General features: G+C 32.4%; 1 protein-coding gene and 1 pseudogene across 1 annotated transcript; one reads left to right on the top strand and one right to left on the bottom strand.

Moving 5' to 3' along the window:
• Positions 1-347: 347 nt before the first annotated feature.
• LOC120195516 lies at positions 348-974 on the top strand. Its single transcript, XM_039197518.1, has one exon. It carries the CDS (start codon positions 348-350, stop codon positions 972-974), a length of 627 nt encoding a protein of 208 aa, XP_039053449.1.
• A 7,859-nt stretch (positions 975-8,833) lies between these two features.
• LOC120195515 lies at positions 8,834-11,620 on the bottom strand (annotated as a pseudogene).
• Positions 11,621-25,360: the final 13,740 nt, after the last annotated feature.

Raw genomic sequence — 25,360 nt, 5'->3', positions numbered from 1 at the left:
ATAATTCTGATACATGGGATAATGACTGTCAGAAAACATTTGAGAAAATAAAATAGTATTTGTCTCGCACTCTTGTTTTAATGTCTCCCATCCCAGAAAAAACTTTGTTCTTTTGTCTATCCATATTTTATAATTCGATGGGATGTGTCCTGGGGAAACATGATGAATTTGGAAGAAAATAGAGAGTCATTTACTACCTGAGCAAGAAGTTCACTAACTGCGATGCCAGATATCCACCCATTGAAAAAGTTTCTTGTGCTCTAGTCTGGGCTACACGAAGACTCAGACAATACATGCTATATCATACCACTTGGTTAATTTCCAAGTTATATCTGCTAAAATTTATGATGGGTGTGTCTGCACTCTATGGAATGTTAGCCCGATGGCAAATATTACTATATGAATTTGACATTGAATACGTAAGTCAAAAGGCTATAAAAGGAAGTGTCATATCTGACTTCTTAGCAAGCAAAATGTCTGAAAACTATGAACCATTAGACTTCGACTTCCCATATAAAGACTTGATGGCTATATCTTTAGAAGAAGCAAATACTTCCACGTGTAACTCCAGGAAAATGCATTTTGATAGTGCATCAAATGCGTTAGGGCATGTCATTGGGGCTATTTTGGTCTCACCCAAAGGCAATCATTATTCATTCACTAGCAGATTAAACTTTTATTGCACTAGCAACATGGCGGAGTATGAAGCTTGTGTTTTGGGGATTCAAACTGCTATTGGACTGAACATAAAGACTTTGAGGGTGTATGGAGATTATGCCTTAGTGGTCTATCAGCTCCGAGGAGAGTGGGAAACAAAAGATACCAAATTGGTGGAATACAGAAAGCTCATTCTAAATCTACTTAAAGAATTTGATGAGGTCAATTTCTATTACATACTAAGAGAAGAGAATCAAATGGTATATGTTTTAGCTAACTTGTACAAGCATTCAAGGCTGATGGGGAAACCGACATGATGTCAATCGATATGCAATCATACAAGTACCCGACTCATTATTATCGAATAAAAGAAGTAAAAGATAATACACCATGGTACCATGATATTCTGTAATACATTAAAAATCAAAGTTATCCGAAGAAAACCACTGAGATTGACAAAAGAACAATCAGAAGAATGGCAGCCGGATATGTTCTTCATGGAGAAGTCTTATACAAGAAAATTCATGATCAAATCTTGTTAAGATGTGTAAATGCAAAAGAGGGAAAAATGATTTTAGAGGAGGTACATGACGGAGTGTGTGGAACTCATGCAAATGGGCATATGATGGTAAAGCAAGTCATGAGATGCATATACTTTTGGTCCAAATTAGGGAGTGATTGCATCAATTATGCCAGAAAATGTCATAAATGCCAAATATTTGGGGATAAAATGTCTCACCTCTTCCTCTTCATGTGATGATAACTCCATGGCCCTTTTCTATATGGGGCATGGATATTAACGAAAAAATACATCCAAAAGCCTCAAATGGTCATCGATTTATCCTTGTAGCAATTGACTACTTTACCAAATGGGTGGAGGTTGCATCATATGCCAGTGTCACTCAGTCCACTATTTGTAAATTCTTGAAAAGGGAGACCATATGTTGATATGGTCTACCAAAAAGAATCATTATCGATAATGCAACAAATTTGAACAACAAGATGATGGATGTTGCATGTGAACAATTCAACATAAAGCATCACAACTCTACTGCTTATCGATAAAAAATGAACGGAGTGATAGAGGCAGCAAACAAAAATATCAAGAAAATAGTGGAGAAAATGACTTAGAGTGGCACGAGAAACTTTCGTTTGCTTTATTTGCCTATCGAACTTCGGTACGAACTTAGACTGGGGAAACCCCATTTTCGTTAGCCTATGGAATAGATGTTGTATTGCCCATTGAAGTAGAAATCCCATTACTCCGGGTTCTGTCAGAAGTAAAGCTGGATGATGCGGAGTGGACGCAAACTTGATACGATCAATTGAACTTAATAGAAGAAAAGAGGTTGAAAGCCATTCACTGTGGTCGACTCTACCAAAAACAAATTATCCGAGCACACGACAAGAAGTTGTGCCCAATAGTATTCTATGAAGGAAATCTCGTACTGAAAAAGATAAGGCAAATCCAAAAAGACTTCAGAGAAAAGTGGATGCTAAATTGGGAAGGGCCTTATATCGTGAAAAAGGCCTTATTCGGAGGAGAACTAATCCTGATTGAAATGGACGGGTCGGAACTACCTAATCCTATAAACTCTGATACAATCAAGATATATTTCGTTTAGGGTGAAAACCCGAAAGGGTGAACTAAATAAAAAAGGAAAAAAAAGTGGGTCCAAGATGAAAACTCGCAAAGGGAGTCTTGAAACCAATAGAGGATCCAAGTTGAAATTCCAAAAGGGCGACTTGGGTAATGATCCAGGATTCATGCATGGAAAGGTCCCAGATCATGGCAATAAAGCATCACGGCATCCAAGTCTTCAAAAAAATTAGTAATTTGGGAGGAACTTTTCACTCTTCCAAACGTTGTCACGTCTTCGAAGTCCCTTGACAAAAGCTGCACTCAAAAGTCATCTAACGGTGTGAGAGTTCAAAGGCGTCGACATTATCAAAATCTAGAGCACCTATTTGTATTTTTCAAATATCTTTACTTTTAGTAATGTTTGCCATGTATTTTATTTTTTACACATGAATAAATATGGCCATTTGTCTGAGAGAAATCAATTCCTTAGCATCTTAGATTGAATTTAAATAAGAATTATTTATTCACTTTTGAAAAAGATTATAGCGTATTATTGTACAAATATTTTTTTGAAAGGTACAGGTGTTTGGAAGCCGATAAAGGTTCTTGCACCATACTCGAAAGAATGACACGGATACAGTTTACCGAGAAATAAGAAGGCATTGATTAAAAATAAAGGTTAAAACAAAAGATTCTTTCTGAATAATTCCCAGAGAGGATATCAAATCAAGACTCCTTGAGGGTCAGAGAATCCGAAATAAGGAATCAGAAATTCAAGATTGGCAAGAATCAAGAGTCGTCAAGACTGACATCAAGAGATTGAGATTTCTCTCTAAATCCTAAAATAACATATTCTACATATGCATTTTTAGTCTTACAGAAGAACATTGCATCCATAACATCGCACATATACATAATTTTGCAGATTTTTTTATAAGAGTCAATTTCAACTTCACAACGAAGGATATTGAACTCAAGTAACACTCAAAATTAAAAATAGTACAACTTATCCAAGTTATATTTCAACTTCACAACGAAGGATATCCAACTCAAAACAAATATATTCAATTTAGACTCAACTTCACGACGAATGAGTCACCCATGATTTCAACTTCACGACGAATGATATCGTGATCAAGAGATCGACTTAACTTCACGGCGAAGGAGTCATCTGCAACAACGAGGAACCATATCTCAACTAAGGTCATATATACAAATTCCAACTTCATGAGGAAGGGTATTGGGCTAGAAGGAGACATAAGATCGAGTCAACGACGACGACTTACCGCCTAACCCCGACATCGAGCTAGATTTCAACTTCACAATGAAGTATATCATGCTCGAGACATTCAAGATTAACTCAACTTCATGACAAATGAGTCATCCATAATTTAATTACATGGAGTTGTTTCTAACTGAAATATTCAAGTTAAATTTCAACTCGACAATGGAGAATATTAGACTCAGGGTCTCCTTCATACCAAACGAGAATTTGTGTCCATTTATCTTTGTCATATTTTCATTACACAGTAAATGGACAAAAAGGGACAGTTGTAGACACCTATTTTCGTCCGCAATTATTTTTTATTATATAATATATAATATAGTATATAGTATATATATTATAATTATAGTATATGGTATATATATTACATTATTGCATATAATATTATGTTATATATTATTATTATATGTTATATATTATTATTATTATTATTATTATTATTATTATTATTATTATTAAATGGTATATATTTATTATATATTATATACATATATTATATTAGTTATATATATATATATATATTATATATGTTTATATATTTATTATTATATATTTATATTATATATATATATATATATATATATTATATTATAACATAGTGTATATTATATATATATATATAGTATATATTATTATTATTATTATTATTATATATTATATTTATATATTTTATATATATATTAGTTACATATTATATGATGTATATATATTTAATTTATTATTTCTTTTATTATATTATTATTATTATATTTATATTATATATATTTTATTATTTTATTTATTAATTTATTTTCATTAGGTCCAGGTTCAAGGAGTCTCGCAAAGGTCCAGCAAGGAGCCCAACTGGGGAGGCGGGCCTAACCTAGCCAGTTGAGTCGGGAAGCTCAGTAAGCCAAAGTTAGGGTTTTGCAGTAAGGAAAAGCATCGCACATTCAAAGGAGTCCAACAGCCTCCGATAGCAGTGCGCCGACAAGATTACTCGAGATTTTCTGCGCCTGAAACACAAAACAAGAGCAACTCGGGACTGAATCATCTCAAGATCTCCGGTCAAGCACGTCCTCAAGCCCGAGTAAATAGGGAACGGGGAGAAGAACCCTCGAAATAGTCAAAAATCAGCCCCGACCGGGGGCTATATAAATACCACAACAACCACTGAGGAACGACAACAAATATAGAAACAACTAATGAGAAACAGCAAAGAAAACATCGATCAAGCAACAAAATCACCACTAAACAAAAGCAATATACGTCAAAAGAAAAACGAGGCATCCACAACGAGAAAAAACCGCATAAACGTCAAAAAACCGAGCCAAATATTTCGCAAAATCATGAAAAAAAATTGCAAAAACACAAAGGAAGCAGTTTCGGTCGGAGCATAGGAGAGGAGCGGCCGTCGAAAGATGAAGAGTTACACCAGAAAAGGTAAACTTCGAGGCTTCAAACTTAGATCTACGCTTGTAGGGTCCTTTTTAGGACGAATGAGCTTTGATTTCGTGTTTATCGAATCGAGGAGAGCATTTTGGTGTTGTTTGATTTTTTCTGACCACCGTTGGCGGTTGCCGGAGGGGCGGAGCAGCGGTGGTATCCCACCTGGGAAGGTGGTCAGCCATTGGCCGTATTGTTTTGGGGAATGAGGAGTTGAGAGAATTAGGAGAAAATATTGTTTTTTGTGAAATATGATAATGAATGAATTTTTTTGGGTATTTATAACGGAGGACTAGAGTGTAAATATGAGAAAGTTAAATTATTTCCGCAGTCCCTGGTACTTTGAAGTGTAATTCATTTTGGTCACCTGTTGTAAATTGACCTAGGAATTTTGAATTATTTCAATTTGGTCCATATTTATCTTTTTATATTTATGCAATTAACCCCGCTAACATTTAGTTTTGTCCTTGCAGCTTCCGATTAATTCAATTTGATCCTTGATTTTTAATTTTTTCCAATTTAATCTTTTTAATTTAAATTTCCTTTTATTTATTTTTTTTATTTGTTTTATTCTAACCGTAATATTAATCCTTCGCATTTTTCTTTTATCTTGTCTTATTTTATTATTTAACCTTATTTTTTAACTTTTTTTTGGACAATTCTTATCGAATCAAAGGTAAATAATTCGGATTGAATTTCAAATTTTACTTTAACTTTTAATTTTCGCAATTAAGACAACCGAGAAATTAAATTGGTACCAAAAGGGCAGTACAAGGGTTATAATCCTTCATTGATTGTAATTGACCCCCGGATCCGCTGAATTTTTGGTAAAACGTAAATCACGTAAAATGGTAAATTAAAGTATCCGATCAACCTAATTTTAAATGATCAGTGACGGTTCTAACACATTAAAATCATGTTGAAACCTGATTCTGGGCCCACCCGAATGATGGTTATGAAACCTGAAAAGCATTGCCTTGGAGCTGTTTACCTATGCGGTTCAATCTCTGATATTATATCAGAAGCTAAATTGCTCTTCAATCTAGCCTTCCCCGTAGCTTTAACCGGTCTCATTTTGTACTCTTGTTTCATCATTTTCATGCTCTTTCTCGATTATCTCGACGATATGGAACTCGTCGCCGGTTCATTAGCTATAGCCTTTGCTAAAATCATCAGCTACTCGGTTCTTTCCAGTCTTGCTTTGGGTATGGAGCCGCTCTGCTCCCAAGCGTTTGGAGCTCAAAGACATAAGCTTTTATCGTTAACCCTTCACCGCTACATTGTTTTCCTGTTATTCACTTCTGTTTTAATATCTTTCTTTGGGTAAACATGTTCAATATCATGGTTTATCTTCAACAAAATCATAATATCACCCGCCTCGGCTTGAAGTACTTGCTTTTCTCCCTCCTCGATCTATTCACCAACTCTTTCATTCACCCGATCCGCATTTACCTTCGCGCTCAAGGCATCACCCGCCCCGACGCTTTCGCATTTCAACTTCGACATAGCCGGCATTGCGGCTTCAGCTTCCATATCCAACTTCTTTGTTCTCATCTCCTTGGTTGCTTACATTTGGGTCTCAGGCATCCACAAGCCGAGGTGGGAAAACTGAGTTGAGTGTTTAACCGGCTGGAAGTCGCTGTTGAAGCTGGCGGCGCCGAGTTGCATTTTGGTTTGTTTGGAGTGGTGGTGGTACGAGAACATGATCATTTATGCCCCAGAACTTATCGTTTCCCCCCTTATTCTGATTAGATTTTCTCTCAGACTCTCTCTCTTAACTGGTTTTCTCAGACGAGTGGAAGAAGAAAGAGTTTATGCCAACTTTTCATTTCCCCCTTTTTTCTGAATGGTTTCCTTAGTAATTAGTATAATCTTAAAAGTAAGGTTCAACTAAATCAATTAAATATTTAAGCACAGGTCAAAGGGATTTTAATTGTTTTCTAACGTGACAGTCAACCAATTCACATAAGAAGATAACGTGCCATATGTGTTATTAATCGCTATTAATGTTGAGTGACTTTTTTATAACTAATTGATAATGTTTGTGACTGATTTGTTATTTTAAAAATTTTAGTAGGTAAAATGAAAACTAACCCAATCAAGCATATAAACATTTGGGAAGTTGGGAGAATGGTGAGTGGAAAATGAGTTATATACATAGTTGGGAGGCTGCATTTGTGTTTTGTTAAATTATGGGGTTGATTTTGTTTTTTAATAAATAAATGTATAAATTATATTTAAAATTAATTTTTAGTGTTTATTTTTTTGTTAAAAATAAATATCTAATGTTTTCTCTATTATATTTTCATATTTTCAGGTGTCTATTGTTATAAAAATATTATTTGACATATGTCACATTCATATTTTTAAAAAAATATTATTTTATTTAAAAAATAACAAATATAAATGTGACATATTTCTTAATTAGTTTATTTTAACGGTAGACACCAAAAAGTACAACGGAGAAAACATTAAATACATATTTTTAACACACACAAAAAGTCTTTAAACACCAAAATTCAATTTTGAGTATATTTTAATCATTTATTTTTGTATTAAGCCTATTTTTAACCCTACAAAAAAAGTGAGCTAATTAGATAATATGTTAATTGATAACGAAATTGTTGATGTGGGTTAAATAAATTTATATGATAATATATGTATCTTTAATGTTTATATATTTTATCTACTAGATCCTAATTTTAATTAGAATATGTAAGAAAAAACTAAATTACAATAAAATATTTAAATCCTTATTATAATAGAATATTTTAATAAAACTTTGAATTTTATTAAAATTAACAAAGTTTTGGTATGCAAGAACAAAAAACATGTTCGAAAGTCTATTACATGTGAAGGATTAACATATCATAACGTCCAAAATTAATACCTAGTCAATTACATATTGTTTTAATATAAAAATTTGCAAGTTCAAGCTTTTATTTAATTTATGGTCTCTTACAAATATAATATTTGAAAACCAAATATCAATTTATTCGGGAACTAACAGTGGTCGTCCCAGATAAAAGCGAGATTATTCAACTCCTAATAAATTGACATTGTTTTAATAATTTTAAAGTCAATGCTATACAGGCAATCAAGTAAATTATTGAATCTAATTATGACTTTTAAGGGACTTAAAACAAATAGACATAAAATTGAAGTTCTAATATTAAATCCTAAGAAATTTAAAATTTATTGATTGGATACTTAAAATAGCACCCCGAACAAAAGCGTGGACTACTTTAAAATATTTTCCTATTTAAGCTATTTAAGCTAATTAAAGGATTAAAACGAACTAAATCTAAAATTAAAGGCTTAATCTAAATCAAGAGCAAATTATTTATTAAAGACTTAATTGAATTAAATCTAAAGTCAAGGCTCTAATATACATCCTAAATTAAATTTTAGATTTTTTTAATTAATCGGGTAATTAAAATAACATCCGAGCAAAGACGATGACTATTTTAAAATATTATCCTAATTAATCTAGGTGAAGAACTAATTAAGAGTGTTATACAAATGATTCTAAATGCATCAACAAAGTGTCATAAAAGAGGATCTAACTATACAAGACCATCAGTTTTTCCTAATCATAAGGTGCATCGTGATGAATAGTTGTATAAAACGTCACACTATCATAATAATAGATAAAATTGTATGATGAAAATAGACTGAACAATTATACCACAAAGACAAACAAAACTAAATATTTCAAGAATACGTAAAAAGAAAGAAATCAAAACCGCAGCATGTAAAAAGGATCCTGACTGTATGCAATAAACGTCCCATTGTCCTCATATATTCCCCCTTACAAGGCCATAAGTTGAAGTATGCAATCACTTGCTTCTACCCATATGGGGGTGAGGGTCATCTTTCATGCAACAAGTATACTTGATTCCATTAATAAGCATTTTCGGACGGAGTGGAAAACGATATTTTATTCTACTGCTGTTTTACAATAACCTCAAACTGGTCTCGTTCTTTGCTACGTGCCTGGTGTTTGAACTTTTAGTCATGAAGTTTTGAGCCAAGGATCCTGACTGTATCTTGGGTTTGGTCTCAATGCATTCCCGACGAAGTCACCTAAGTTACGACCACTCTGTCCTACAAACAGATCAGCTGCATGAACGGGAGATAGATAACAACTCTTGTGTGCTGCACAATATCTTAAGGGGCTTGAACAAGGAGATACAGGCAAAGATGTGACTGTTCTTGCATATCTTTGTGTGCATGAATACATGGTAGGCAACTTACTTTACAACTTCATGCTTGCATTTTAAGTACAGAAAAATGGAAGAAAAATGTGTTAGATTGTTAGTACCTTGGATTCCTCAATGCTCTTGAAGTTGTAGTCATTCCTCCCATTCCATAATCTCCATCAAATGAGACGATGTTATTTCTCTTTGACTGCATTTCTAATATAGGCTGCTCAGAAAGTTGAAATAAAAACAGAGATTTAGCTCAAATCCAGCTTTGGTCACTTACAAGCAAACTTCAAGCACATGCATCTAATGGTATACAAGATGATCGTTTAGAATTCGCTTAAGAACATATACCGGAGTGCGGCTACATCAAAATCGAAAGGAAATGCATCCTTGTTTATGCTTACGTTAGCAACTCTCGTTGTTTCATGGTCGCGAATGAAAGGGTGATCTAGTAATTGAAAAGTTGTAGGCCGTGCCGATGGGTCTCGTTTGCAAGCAAAGACTAATAAAACTTTTTGCTTCATTAGAAAGGTGATCAGGAATCTCAGGCATATCTTTTCTGTATCCAATCTTAAATATTGCAGCCATCTGTTGAGTTCAGACATATCAAAAGGATTACTCCTCAGCCAGAAAAAGTACATTATCTGAGAGATGTTCGGAATTAGTATGTCGCACCCCTTCATACTGACTCCATGGTGGTTTTGATGTTGCCATTTCAAGTATAGTACAGCCCAAGCTCTAGATATCCACTGCAAGCTTGTAGCCATTTGTGTTCATTACAACCTGAGATCAGAGAATATTAACATAACTAAGCCATACTCAAAGAACCGGAGTGCAGGAAAAAATCAGCACCGTGATAGCAGTTAACAAGTTTATAACATGAGAGACGGGGAGTGATTCAGTGATCATATAGTTGAGATAGAGGAAAAGTGATACCTCAGGTGCCATCCAATAAGGACTTCCCTTGGAAGAAAACATTGTACCACAAGCTGTTATCTGGGTCAAAGGAGGAAAATAAGTGGTCTATCTTGATCACTATCTTGGTCGGAATGACGGAGTTTTGGATAGAAAAACATAGTTTTCTTTACAACAAAATAAGCATCCTATCGACGTCGTTTAGTAGATAGTTAACATCGTAGCCACAACTATTTTTTAAGAGATGGAAGCTTCAGTAATAAAACTAAGACCATCATCCACAAGAAAAGATTAGGTAACATACATGTTTTGCCATGCCAAAGTTTGCCAACTTTATTTCTCCAGTAGGATCCACTTGTATGTTTTCCCCTTTTATGTCCCTGCGATACAAAAATCAGCTTTAGAACATAAGATACAGTTGAAGCCTCCATGCAGTATTCAACTACCATAACTAGAACTACATCCAAGTACCTGTGAACAGTATTTCTTCCATGTAAGCAAGCAAGACCAGAAAGAATTTGTCGGATATAGTTTTGAATAATCGGTTCCTTGAAGGCGCCATATTCTTGAAGCAATTTGCGGATTGAACCACCAGAGACATACTCCAAGTAAACAGAGAGTGTTTCTTCACCCTGGAAAATGACAATTAGATTTAGTATGAAGCAAGGTCCATTTAACTGGCACAGGAGAAGGATTCCAGTGATATAGAATTATACCAGTTCACTTCCATAGTATTGAACAATGTTTGGATCAGATAGCTGACTCAGCAAATTTATCTCCTGTTTGTTTACATTAAAAAGGATGCATTAAAAAGGATACTAAAAATTTATCAGAAAATGAAACATGGTAACTTTTAAATGGTTTCAGTATCAACTGGTAAAAGGATACTAAAAATTGAAATGAGACAGATGTTTGTACTTTATAAAATGTTGTATTCAGAGAGAAGCAGACAAAACTATAACCTGGTTCAGTTGCTTGAGGCATTCTCTTGATGTCTGATATTCAGAAACAAACCTGACTTGTTTTATTGCACACATCTTCCCGCTTTCATTGGCAAACATGGAATTTAAAGTCATAAATCTTGATAAAATATCTGTGTTATGTTGCATATTAGCAGAATGCATGACAACAGCTACCTACAGAAAGCAAGACCTACCTATGCAATCCAAGATAAACATGTCCAAAAGTTCCCCTCCCTAATAATCTCCCTTTATGCCATTTCGATAGATTGCAAGGTGTTTTTTCACTGCTAGGCAAGGCAGAAGGACTAGTTGGGGAACATGGTGGAAGAGGCAATTTATGACACATATCTCCCATCTTCCTTCTTCCTTGTCGGAGATTCGATATTCACTCCGGAGAATTGATGATGAAGAGATGATGTTGGGCTGGTTGGCCCTCTCGACCTTCGAACGGGGCTTCTCAACCTCAAGTTGCTTCTAGTTTCACCTTGGCCAATATATGACCTGTGGTTCAGTTGATTACAGAAATCCTTAAGTCTTTTGTCCGCAAAGCTAAATACCGTATTACAGTTCTCAACTTTCCACTCATTATAGACTTATGCTATATTGCTTATATGTGTCACAATCCAACACTATATCAATCAAGAATTACCTTCAGTTGCAAACACACTAGTGAAGAATTTTGCGGAAACTAGAGTTATAATGAAAAAAGAAGAAGAAAAAGGTCTGGCTGGGGAACGTTAAGGGTTAACTACTAGATTAGTCACTTTTCTTTTATATTTGTATATTTTTATTCACCCATTTCAAAAATATTATGTTATGGTCATTTACATTATAAAATTATTATTAGCCACTTACATTAACGATTGTTATATTTTGATTATTGAGTCGTTAACTCGTTAGTTGCTTGTTAATCAGAAAAAGTTTTTTTTTAGCTTGACTTTAAACTTTAGATAGAATACTAATGGCAAAACAATGAAGTTAACCCCTAATTTACTTAAGTGGTCATTTTAGCTTATTTTTTTGAGAGCATTTTAGTCCTTAACGTTTCAATTTTTGTTAAAATAACCTCTATTGGATCAAAACTGTTAGTTGACTAACAATTAATATATGTTGTTGACGTGAGATTTTTGCATATGCATAATTAGTAACTTGTCATGTATATGCTGCTTGCAATTTTTTATTATATTATATTTGTTGGTATATTTATAATATTAATTATAAATTTTTTATATTTAGTAAATATTAAATATATGACTTTAGTCTAAAAGTTCACCCCAAATAAATTTTTAAAGTTATAATTAAAATTTATTATTAATATTATATGTTAAATAATATTAACTTGAGATTTTTGCATATCTTAATTAGTGACATCTCATGTATAATCTGCTTGCAAATTTTTTTATTATGTTATATTTTTTGGTATATTTATAATATTAATTATAAATTTTTAATATTTATAAATATTAAAGATATGACTTCAGTCTAATAGTTCACCCCAAATAAATTTTTAAAGTTATAATTAAAATTTTATTATTAATATTATAAACATAACAAGAATATAATATCATAAAATTATAAAAAAAAATACTCATTCAATTATGATATAGATTTATATTTTTCTTAGTATTTATTTTAAATGATAAAATTAGTAGTATGCTTTAAATTTAAAGAAAGTTGAAGGGTTCTAGAATGAATTTGTTGAATTTCGAACATTTTTCAGTTAAACAGTCATCAAATTTTTGTTAATGTCAAAAAATAGTGAACAAAATGTTTTATGTACAACAGTCGACGTTAGTCCATATCAATCGCCAGTGGCCGACGATGACAATAGTTAGTGGTGATGACACATGAGACTTTGACGAATTTAGGAGTCAAATTAATATATTATTTAAAGTTAAGCATCAAATTAGTATTTAATATAAAGTTTAAGATCAAGTTAGTATTTTATATAAAGTTAGGCTCAAATAGGGTGTTTGATGAGTTGAGTAGCTCAAACTCAACTCAGTCAAAACACGACAAAAGCTCGACTCGAGACCTTAACGAGTTGAATCGAACAAAGTTCAACTGGATTTGATAAGTTCACAAGCACTTCGTTAATTTTTTTATAATTTTTTAATAATTATCTTAAAAAATTATTTCATTCAAAAAATTACTAAGTCACTAATAGATAATAAAAAATATGATAAATTACTAATATATTAATTTTCTAATAAATAAAAAATACTAAATTATTAATTATTATTATTATTATTTTACTATACCCAAAAATCAAACTCTAATTATTATTTTAATAAATTTTTGGATTGTTATTTTAGAGTTTAGGCTTTAAAATTGTTTTATACACTCTTTTGATAATTTTTTTTGTTAAATTTATTAATTTATGTTTATATTAAGCTCTATATAATATTAGTAAATTTTACCTTCTGCCTTTAAAGGCTTAAATGTTACATTTGTCCCTGTAATAGACTCAATTTATCATTTTCGCTCCTATCATATTTTTACATCAATTTAACCTTCAAAATTGTTTAATTATATCATTCTAAACTCTATCATTTACTTAAAACCCTAAATTATAAACTTTAAATTAAATTTAGGGTTTAGAGTGCATGGTTTAGATGTTACGGGGTTATGGTTTAAGGTTTAATATTTATAATTTAGAGTTTTAAGTTAAATATAGAGTATAGAATAATGCAATTAGACAACTTTAAAAGTTAAATTGATGTAAAAAACGATAAGAGCAAAAGTGATAAATTAGGTCTACTAAAGGATAAAATTTACCCATACTTTTAAAAAATAAGATAAATTGGGTCTTTATGTTATTTTATTAAAATATTTTATAATAAAGTGAATAGTATAATATTAAAATTTAAGAAGATTGAATATAAATAAGAATGTTATGAAAAGAAATTAGAAAAAAATATTTTTGTTAAATCTTGACGTTAGCAAAACTTTTTTACAACTCGTTAACGGAGGAACTTGAGCACTTGACTATTAATAAATGATAACTTTTTAGTGGAAAAAAAACGTAACTGCTCCAAATGATTCAGGAAAATAAAAAATGAAAATTCTCAAAATTCAGAATCCAAAATACGTAAAGAGAGGGAGACTTGTAGTCAAGCAATTGAAGCGGATCATTTGCAGTCTAAAAACGAAGGCGACCCACCCGGATCCCAAACCCTCAAAGTGATCAGACAGATGGTATAGGCAAAGGAATCCCTCTCTTTTCCCCTGAATCCGAATCAGAACAGCCGGAAACACCATCATCGGCGGCAACAGCAACGGCAGTTTTATTCGGTGTAAACTTTATTAACCCATCGGAGCTGCCATGGACAGTTTGATTTCGAGGGCTGTCTTCCTTGCCCTTGATCCACTTTTTAACCCACCAACCAAGCATCCCTTTGTGTATACAAATCTTGTTGATTGAAGGAGAAGAAGAAAACTTCTTATTTAAGAAAGAAATGGAGATTTTACACGGAGGAAGAAATAGAGGGAAAGGTTTTATTATTTTTAAATTTAAAGGTAAAGTATATAAATAGTTTAAATTAATAAATTTTATTTATAATTAAATAACTATTTTATAATTTTTAATAATTGATGTATTTAATAAAATAATATTTGAGGGATGTATTTTATCTTAAATTTAATTGAAAATGGGGAGCGGGGAACGAGCGCAGCCAGGCCCCCCCCCCCCCGGGAAATGGTCAGATAGAATGGCTGAGGATGATGTGGCTTTTATTTTAATATAAAGTCTCAATTAAAAAATATTTTTTTATTAATCTAGAGTAAGTACAAGGTAATATCTGTTTAAAGATAAATTCTCAATATTTTAATATTAAAAGTTCACACCCCTGACATCTATGGTACTCGAACTCGGATCTTGAAGGAATAACAACAATTCATTTATCACGGATGTTAGTTGATTCGTGTCTTAGTTAAAAAAGTAAGGCTTAAACTGCTAGTCTTATTTATTTTAGGGCAAATTACATCAATCATTATTGAACTTTACTTTATCTTCTATTTCACTCACTGCACTTTAAATCTATTCAATTTTTTTACTGAATTTAATACAATTAACATTTTTGTCACTCAATTGTTAAATATTTAACGGCGTTAAAACGATGTCGTTTTATAAAAATACTTTTTTTACCAAAATGACGTCATTTTGCATCTATATAACAATTAATTTATAATATCATTTAGTGAGAAAACAATTGAATGAAAAAAAATGCTAATTGTGTTAAATTCAGTAAGAAACTGAACAGATTTAAAGTATAGTGAGTGAAATAGGAGAGAGTAAAGTTCAGTAATGGTTGGTTCAATTTACCCTTCATTTTATGTGTTTAAAATTATTTTTTTTCAAAAAAGTGTTTAAAATTATTTTATTAGATAAGTGTGTCGAAACTATTTTTCTTTATTTTAAAAAAATATTTTTTAATTAAGTGTGATTTAAAAAAATCTAGTCTCAATTAATTTGGTGTTTTCTTTTTAAAGTTAAAAAACAGTTTGAGGTGTCGCCACCAATATTTTATTAGGGTGTGATTGGGCACCAAAAACGATTGTCATTTTAATAAAAAAACAATTTTAATTTTATTAAAACAACGTCTTAGGTCTACGTACCAAAAATTGAGTTTGGGAGTCGATTACACGAGGGGAAGAATTAGCACCCCATAGCGTCCTAAATCGGTACCTAGTCGATTAATTAGTTGTCTTTGCAATGAAATTTACGAGTTCAAATTTAATTTAATTTAAGATCCCTTCAAATAATATTCTTTGAATTTTAGGACGAAACACAATAATATTTAATTATTTCTTATCTAGAAGAAAATACCTCTCATGCCTTAAAGCAGACAATTCTCACTCCAATCGAAATAAAGAAATATTATTATTTCATTCTAAAATTTATTATTAATTTAAATTGCACAAATAATGATGAAATAAAGTAAAACCAAATTAATTAAAATTACCAATCTTTTTAGAAAGAAGAAGGATATTCAATTATTTAAAGAAGTCGAGATCGGACCTTTTATAAGTTCTAACGATCTTTTCTCGAATAATTTAAATAGACGAACGTTCTTTATTCTCTCGTTCCCAAGTTTTAAGTGTGGTTGTTTTTTAGGGTTCCATTTGACGGGATACACTTTCATCTGAAGATTATCAGAAATGACTTTCTTATAAGGTAAGATAGTCACTCCACAACGACATTAAAATGAAAGGGTATTACCATTTGTCCAATTCATTTCAAAATTATTTATGAGAAAATTATTTATGAGGGTGTTGCACATGTTAATTTTGAAATGATAAGTAAAACCTAAATCTATTTGAACAAACAAACATGCTTATATAAACACATAAAAAATGAATTAAATAACATGCCATTTAATCTAGATTAATTTAAATTAGATTAATTTAAATAAAATTTAAAAGCATGCATAAACCTAACTTAACAATATTTAATACCATATAGATTTCACAACATGCTACATTAAATTTGACATATATAAGGGTAAAAAGAAATCGTGTATATATGCATATATAAACTATAATGGTCTCGTAAAAACATGACAAGTCAAAATACAATTAACTACGACTAAACATATTTAATAAACTATGGATTAAATTAAAAGAAATATAAATTTAATGACTAAATCTAAAAGATAAAGTGATCTAAATTAGGACTAAAATATTTGAAATTTAAATCTAAGGATTCAATTTAAAATCAAAGTTCTAGGACTAAATTGAAGAAAATTAAAATATTAACGAAATTAAAAGCAATTAATAAATATAAAGGGATTAAATCGATATAAATTAAAAATATAAGGATGAAATTAAAATTCATTAAATAAAGGAGCAAAATAAAAGAAACATAAAGTGAAAAAATCAAATGAATGAAATGTAAATGCTGAAATTTAAAGGTTGAAATTAGAATAATATAAATTAAAGGGCAAAAATGTAAATAATAGAAATTAAAGGGCAAAAAATGTAAATAATAGAAATTAAAGGGAAAAAAATGTAAATGATAGAAATTAAAAGAAATCGAATATAATTAGAGTTAGGGGTTAATTTTTAATTGTTACTCGAACTATAAATAACACGAATCATACCTCAAGGCGGGTCATCGCAAGGTCGTAAAATGATTCGAACGTAAATATAACAATTAGCGGTCAGTGATTAATAAATTAGCAAAGTTAGCAGACAGCAGTTAATAAATTAACAAAGTTAGCAGTTAGTGGTTAATAAATTAGCAAAGTTAGCGGTTAAATTAGAATTTTACCTGGACCATAATATTATGGATCGTACCCCAGGACAAGTCACCACAAGGTCGTATTAACGCTTGAAATTAACAATTTAAATATAAAACATTAAAATGTAAAATAAAACAAAGAAATAGGTGAATTATAAATAATTCATTGACCATAATGCAATAAAAAAGGAAACTCTGTCAATATTAAAATAAAGTAACATAAATAAAATTGACTAAAATAAAATAAAATAAAATGCCAAATTCGTTATAAATCAAAAAGAAAGATTAGTGAACACTTTGTAAAAACATGCTGAAAATAAGGGACCTAAGAAGAATTAACCCCAAAAATTTAATATATAACATATTCATTTACTATTTTAGGTAAAATTACTTATCATAAAACCCAATCCCATTTTTTGTTTAGAAAACTTCCCCCCTCTCATGCACAGTCGTCACTCTCACCAAAGCTAGATGACCGGCCACCACCATGGTGTCGCTCCTATCGCTCCATTTGCCACAAGACTCGACCAGGTAAGGCCCTATCCAACCCAAGCTCCTAACTTTCTTCCTCTACTTCACTCCTCTATCTCGGTTAAAGCTCACTAAGCTCGAAACATCCACAAACCACCGTAAATCGACTTTAAACCAAGATACGACCATCGATCGACCACCACCCGCGATTGCCATCAAACCTAAACCCAACCTAGGATCGAGCCAACCTTACCTTCTTCCCTATACAGCAAAATCGAAACGTAAAAAAAAAGACTCCCTAAAGCATTAAACCGAACCCATTCACCTCCAACAATGAAGACTCCAATGAGAACCCGAACTAGGCTACCGACGACCAACAACTGAGGTAATAGGAAACTCCCTCTCTATATTTTAGTTGGTTCACGAAAGAAATAGAAAAAAAATGAGAAAGGGTACCCGAAAATACATAGGTAAAAATACCTTTGAAAAGTTCTAATTTCTTTTGTTGTATTGTTTTTTTTTGTTCCTTTTCGAAATCGGGAAAGATGAGTACATTTATTGCCTTTTTTTGAATCGAGGGAGAGAACTTGTTTTTTCCCCTCTAATCAAGAAAGGTTGTTACAAATGCTACTTTGTTTGGATGGGGAACCATAGACCTCCTTTTTTTTTGTTTATTTTGGGTCTTATATCAATCCCCTTTACAATCCAGCAAATGAAAACCCCAAAAAAGACATTTTACAACTCATTTCGTTTTTGTCTTGGTTTGCATGCGTGGCTGATCTGGTGAAGAGGGACCATTGGAGGTTGTCATGGCTTGCTAGTGGAGGCCAGTGGAGCTTACTTGGTAGTTGATGGCTTTAATATGGAGCAAGAAGGCCCAAGTAATCACCTCGATGCTTGCTGCCATGGTTTTAAGACCGTTTTTTGGGTATGTGCACGAGTGGAAGCTCGGGCCAAGGAGCCATTGTTGTACTGGAGAGGGGGCCCGATTTTGTTGCTAGCATGGAGGCTAGAGTAGTTGAGAAGGCCATTCACATTGTTGTTGGGTTCTTTGCTATTGGGCTTCGTAAAATATGGACCATGTACTGGACCTAAAAAAATAAAATAAAATTTAAATAATTGTTTTAGTCCATATATGTATTTATATAAGTAAAGATCAAACAAAAACCTGGGATGAAAATTTGTATCTACAGCTGCCCCCTTTTGCCCATTTTAGTGTAAGCAAAAATAGGGCAAAGATGAATAGATACGAATTTTGTTCAATTGTGACCAGTTCTAAAAAGTAATCCGCTCCACTACAACTTCAGGGTATGTCAGATGTGATCTACTCAACTATTTGTTTGGGTAATCAAATATGAAAAATTTTGATTTACTTCGCTGCTCTTCAATAAAGGTTTAATTGAAGTCAATTTGCTTCACTACTCTTTAGGAAGACCAAATATGAAAGAAGGAGGATCTGCTCCACTACGCTTTAGGCGAGATTAGACTCAAAAAAAATGTGATCCACTTCGTTGCTCTTCAGGGAAGATTGAATCGAACTTGATTTGCCTCGCTGCTCTTCAAGAATACCAAATTTGAAAGAAGAAGAAGATTCTGCTCCACTACACTTTAAGGGAGATCAGACTCGAAAATAAAATATTTTTGATCCACTTTGCTGCTCTTTAGAGAAGATTGAATCAAACTTGATTTGCTTCGCTCCTCTTCAGGAAGACCAAATCTGAAAGAAAAAGACCATGCTCCATTTTTTCGGGTAATTAGATCTTGAAAACTTTTGATTCGCTTTGTTGCTCTTCGGGGAAGATTGAATCGAACTTGATTTGCTTCACTGCTCTTCAGGAAGACAAAATCTGGGGGAAAATGATATATTCCCCTACTCTTTAGGGTAAACCATATCTTTTCAAATAACTTTGATTTGTTCCACTGCTCTTTGAAAAGAACTGAACTGAGATCATTTTGTTTCTCTTGTCTTCAAGAAGAGCGAATATGAAAATTAAACATTACTACTTGTTAGTGTATGTTTGAGAATTTTAAAACAACATACCTGAAGGTTTAGAATTTAGGAGGATCAATTTCTCCTGTGGAAACTCATCTTGTAGACATCAGATATGGAAATCTACACTAACTCTAGTGTCATTCGAACTCCTCTCTTTCTGAGGCTTTGAATTGGTTTCTTTTATCTTGAGGTTTCAGCGTTACCCACTTGCGGCTTTCTCTTGGAGGACATGTAGATACTTAATTACATTTGTTATCATGCATTTATGAAAGCCATGACCCTGTTTCTGCCTAAAATGTATACAATAATGCAATTTTAGTGTATTTTCTTTTTCGAATGAGAACCTCTTTCGTTGGCCATCTTGTGATTCAGTCAAATCTTGGGCAAACAAATCACCACCAGTTCACTCCAACTGACAATCTTGACCAAATACACTTTTGGTTGAACATAATCTTCATTTTCTTCCTTCTTGAAACCAGACAGTATTCATGACTAGCTGCTTGATTAGTGATAAATATTTTGGGCTATCCTCAATTTGCTGAAACTGTCTATGTACTCCAAGCTTTTAATTTCCTGTATCCCATCATCATGCTATCCTCGTGCTAAACCCATTGTCAGCTTCAGAACACCTGCACTTTTCCAAAACTTTTTGCACAATAATACACGATAATCTCATGTTTTTCAAGTTAAACTACATGTATTTAATTTCAAAGTAGGATGCTTGCAAAAGGGTGTTAACAAGAAAAAGACCTCTTTTTATTTGTATAAATGTAAAGTGTTTTCGGGTAAATACATAGAAAACATTTAAATGGAAAAAGTAAGAGAAAATGAAGTAGGTGTCCCCAGATATCAATGGTACATATTCTTTTGAACTGGCACGCCGTAGAGTAACTCAAGTGTAACTTCTGTTAAAGAGATCTCGAGAATTATGATAAAGGTGTGAAGTTCGTTCTAGACTACCAAATATCCATATATTATATGCCATAAACTAGTATTAGATCTCATCTTCATTCAATTTCTTTTTTGTTTATTTTAATCGAGACTTTTCAATCTTTAGTCCCAACCATAATCACCATTTGATGTTATCGCTCAAATCAGGAGCTCTTATGGCTTCAAAATCAATTCAGATCCTACACCATGCAAAAATCCCGAATTTAAATGACACTCAAGCCACCCTTTACGAGTTTTCAACTTGAGACCTCATTTGGTTCCAAGATGCCCTTTACGGATTTTCATCTTAAACCCCTATTTATTTATTTATTTTTTTTTTTCCTTTTTCCTTTTTATCTTTTTTCTTCAGGCAAAGTATTTCTTGACAGCATCAGAGTTCATTGGGTTAGGTAATTCAGGTTCATCCATCTCAGTAAGGATTAAAGCTCCTCCAAAAAAGGCTTTCTTCATAACATAAGGTCCCTTCCAGTTCGACATCCACTTTCCTTGATTTTTTTTGAATAGGTAGGATGCTTCTAAGTACTAGATCTCCCTCATGAAACTCTCAGGGGAGAACATTCATATCATGTGCTCATATCATGCTCTTATAGTATATCTGACCATGACAAATAGCTTTCAATCTCTTTCTTCAATCATATTCAATTGGTCAAACCTAGCTTGTACCCATTCTACCTCATCTAGCTTTACCTCTGAAAAAATTGAAGTGAGGGGATATCTATCTTAATAGGTAACACATCTTTTCTTCCTTAAGCTAAACAAAACAGAGTTGCCCCAGTTGACGTCCGTACTGAAGTTCGATAAGCAAACATAGCAAATGTGTTGAGTTAATCGATCGATGAATCGGCAAAGAGGGGGTGAAATGGAAATAAAAATTTTGGTGGAAACTTTTGCAGAAAATTGAAAATAATTGCACAGTGATATAGAGTGGTTCGACTTTCTCAACCAAAGTCTACGTCCACTACCTTAGCTATCCACACTAAGGATTTTCCAACAAATTCACTAATTTGTTCTTTCTTTTGAGGACAAAGAGTAACCTTACAACTCCCTCAAGAATTATACCCCAAATTCTTGAGAACTCTCTCTCCCAAAGAGAAATACACAAATTTGCAAACTCACAGAAAAACCTCACAAGGTAAGATGTTTGCACAATTCTAGAACAAAGAAAGAATACTAAAAAATAAATACAATAGAGCACAAATGGTGTTCTTGAAAGAAAAATGAATATTGAATGAAAAATAAGCTTGAAATGCTCAAACTTAAGGTTTGATGCTTTATCTTTGATTCTCTAGATTCTCTTCTTAATTGTTGTTGATCAATGGCTCCTAAGCTTGTTTAAATACTCCTTGGATCACTTCTGAACGTTGGTGATCATTAGTGGAGTCAATAGAGATGTTATAATGTGAAAACAATTAATAAAACAGTTGGGAGTGTATGGTGCATCAACGCATAACCAAGGTGCATCGGTACACTATGTGTAAAATTCAAATATTTTGACCGTTATAAGACTTAGTTTATCGATACACTAGGAGTGCATCGGTACACTAATTACATTCAATGTTTCAAACAAGCCAGTAGTGCATCGATGCATGGTGAAGATACTAATTTTTTATCCATATTTTTATTTTTATTATTATTTTTATTATTATTTTTATTATTATTATTATTATTATTATCATCATTATTATTATTAATAAATATATATTAAATAAATATATATAAATAAATAATTACAGACCAATTACAACTGGACCGGCCCAGTTACAAACAAACCAGAACCGGTCCAAATCAAACCAGAAACCCTAAACATTTGGGGTTCCAGTTAGGGTTTCCTAACCCTAATCTAGCCGGCCGCCTCATCACAGCCGTTGGATCTGAGAGATCCAACGGTCCAGATTGCCCCAGATGGAAACCCTAGGGTCTGATACCCTAGGGACACGCGGCCGCCGCTGCTATCTCGCCGCCTCCGCCGCTGCCACGTCCCAACCGAAGACTCCAGAAGCTAGAACACCAGCCGTCCACGCCATGGCTACGGGGTGAGTCACCACTTGTAGTTCGGTGACTCACCGAGACCCCCTCGTTGGACCGGTCCGACGGCCACACCGGTGGTGGCTATAAAAGCCACCACCCCAACCTGAAGAAAAAAAAACGGAGACAGAAAAAAAAAGAGAGAGACAGAACCGGAGAAAGAAAAAATAGAGAAAGAAAAAAAAACTACTAAACCAACGATCTCAGTCAAACATCCAGCAACCAAAAACAGAAGAAAAAGGAGGAGAAAGACTTACCGAGGAAGCCAAACGTCAGATCTCACCAAAACCTTCGAAAAGCCGAAGGTATTCTTTTAGATTTGCTCCGATTGGGAGCCGTTTAACGAAAAAAAAACATCGGAACCGTCATTAGGACGGTCCGATCTACATTTAGATGTAAAAAAAAAATTTCCGGCCACCGAAGACGGTGGCTGGCGGCGGTGGTTGACGGCGGACGAACGCCGGCTAACGGCTGCCGGCCGGCTGGGCTTCTCTCTGTTTTAGAGAGAAGCGAGAGAAAATTTCTCTCTCTCAGAGAAGAGAGAGAGAAGGAAAATGATGAAATGAAGCTGGCCCTTCGGGCCAGCCGGTTTTTGGACTTTTATAGTCCTTCCCGAACGACGTCGTTTCGGGAAGGACTATGCGCGTAATTATAAAATAGTTAAACCCCGTCCGCAGTCCTCCGAACTTGTAAACTTTACATTTTAGTCACTAAATTAAATTTATAATATTTTTAATTCAGTTTTCGAATTTTAATTTCTTTTATTTTAGTCCTTCATATTAAAATAATATATTTAGGATAAATTACAGATTTAATCCCTTAATTTTAATAAATAATATTTTAATCCTTAGTTTATATTTTTAATTTATTTTATTCTAATATCCGAATTTTAGATAATTTTATTTTAGTCACTAAATAAATAAAATAAAGAAATAACATATTTAATCCATATAATTTTGATTAATTATGAATTAGATTTTTAATTTTATTTTTATTGTAATTTAGTCAGTTATTTTATATGCTTTCATTTATTTTATTGTTTTTAAATATATTGTTTTAGTAGTATTTTTATTTTTATTTTATTATATTATTAAATATTTTTATGTATTCATAAATATATATATAATAAATAGTAATTTTTAAATATTTATTTTTAATATCGAAGAAAAGGACAGTCTTAATACAACTGGATGTCCTATTCTGATATTTTAAAATTAAAAAGTAAACAATATTATTTAAATTAATCAATATCAAAGAAAAGAGCTGTCTTAAGGCACCTAGAAGTTCTTTTCTGATATTTTTAAATAAATAAATATTTTTTATATAATTTTGAAATAATAGGATTATAAATTAAATATATTTTTGAATTTTTAAATTTTAATAATAGAGACAATTTATAATTAAAAAGTACCAATTTTGGACGTTATAGGGGTGCTAATCCTTCCCTAAACGTAACCGACCACGAACCCCTTTTTATTATTAAAAAGAATGAATTTTTGGTTATAAACGCAGATCAGTTCAATTTTTTAATTGATGTTTTCTTAAAACTCTTTTAAAAAAATAATTTTTAGGTATTCGACCTACCTGATCCAAAAGGCCGATGGCGACTCCCAAATTATTTTCAAAACCATTTATTCACATAAATTTTCCCGCCAAATTTAAAATTTTCGTGCCCGGACGAAAACCGGTTACGACAGCTTGGCGACTCCGCTGGGGACTGATCAAACTTTAAAATCAATTATAAATTGTCTCTATTAATTAAAAATTAAAAGTTAATATATTTAATTTTTAATTCTTTCTTTTCAAAATTTTTATATTTACTTATTATTTTCATAATATTTATATGTTTTATTTTATTTGTAAGTATTTTATTTCATTATTTATTTTGTCATAGGTATGAACATTTCTCCTCACACACAACACTTGCATTGCATAACATAAAACTCTATAATTGAGTTGTCCCTTTTAAGTGGGAGTGAAAGCGACGTCTTCGTGAGAATTTATTCTCCGTGTCAGACCTAGCAAGTAACTTTCGGGGTTCATATGCTCTATGGCTTCGTGAGAATTTATTCTCCGTGTCAGATATAGAGAAATGTATCCCCTCGAATTGAACTCGATCCACTTTAGTATGTGATGGACTAGGATTGAGGGCTAGCAACCCAAGGGGGGCACTAACAAGGACAATTCGGGTACCTTGATTCTTAGATCTGAAACCATGCATATAAAGAACCTTAGAAACTCTTCCGATCAGAAGTCATGCCGACATTTTGTCCAAAATAGGTGTACACACAGGAGAAATGAATTCTGACTTTCTTGTTAATTTATTTATTAATTAAATTACATGTTTATTTAAATTATTTAAATTTAGAAAAGCATGTGTAAATAAAGAATATTTATGTAAATGTTATTATTAAATTTCTTTATTATGTAAACTAATTTATTTTCTTTTTGTGTGTTCTTTATTTTTCTGTGTGCATTGCATCATACAGGATAAAAGACATTGATCCTTGTGTTAATTGTCTCATTGGAAAGCCTTCATCTATGGATAAAAAGTGTTCAAATCAAGTAATTCTAAACTCAGAAGTAAGACAGTGGGCTGAGGACTTACAAAGACGAGAAGGAGACAGCCTGCAGGATGATTATGT

Source organism: Hibiscus syriacus, unplaced genomic scaffold (assembly GCF_006381635.1).
Source record: "Hibiscus syriacus cultivar Baekdansim isolate YM2019G1 unplaced genomic scaffold, ASM638163v2 tig00117016_pilon, whole genome shotgun sequence".
Lineage (NCBI taxonomy): Eukaryota > Viridiplantae > Streptophyta > Magnoliopsida > Malvales > Malvaceae > Hibiscus > Hibiscus syriacus.
The sequence above is the reverse complement of the archived record's forward strand: the minus strand, read 5'-3'. Positions and strand labels throughout refer to the sequence as shown.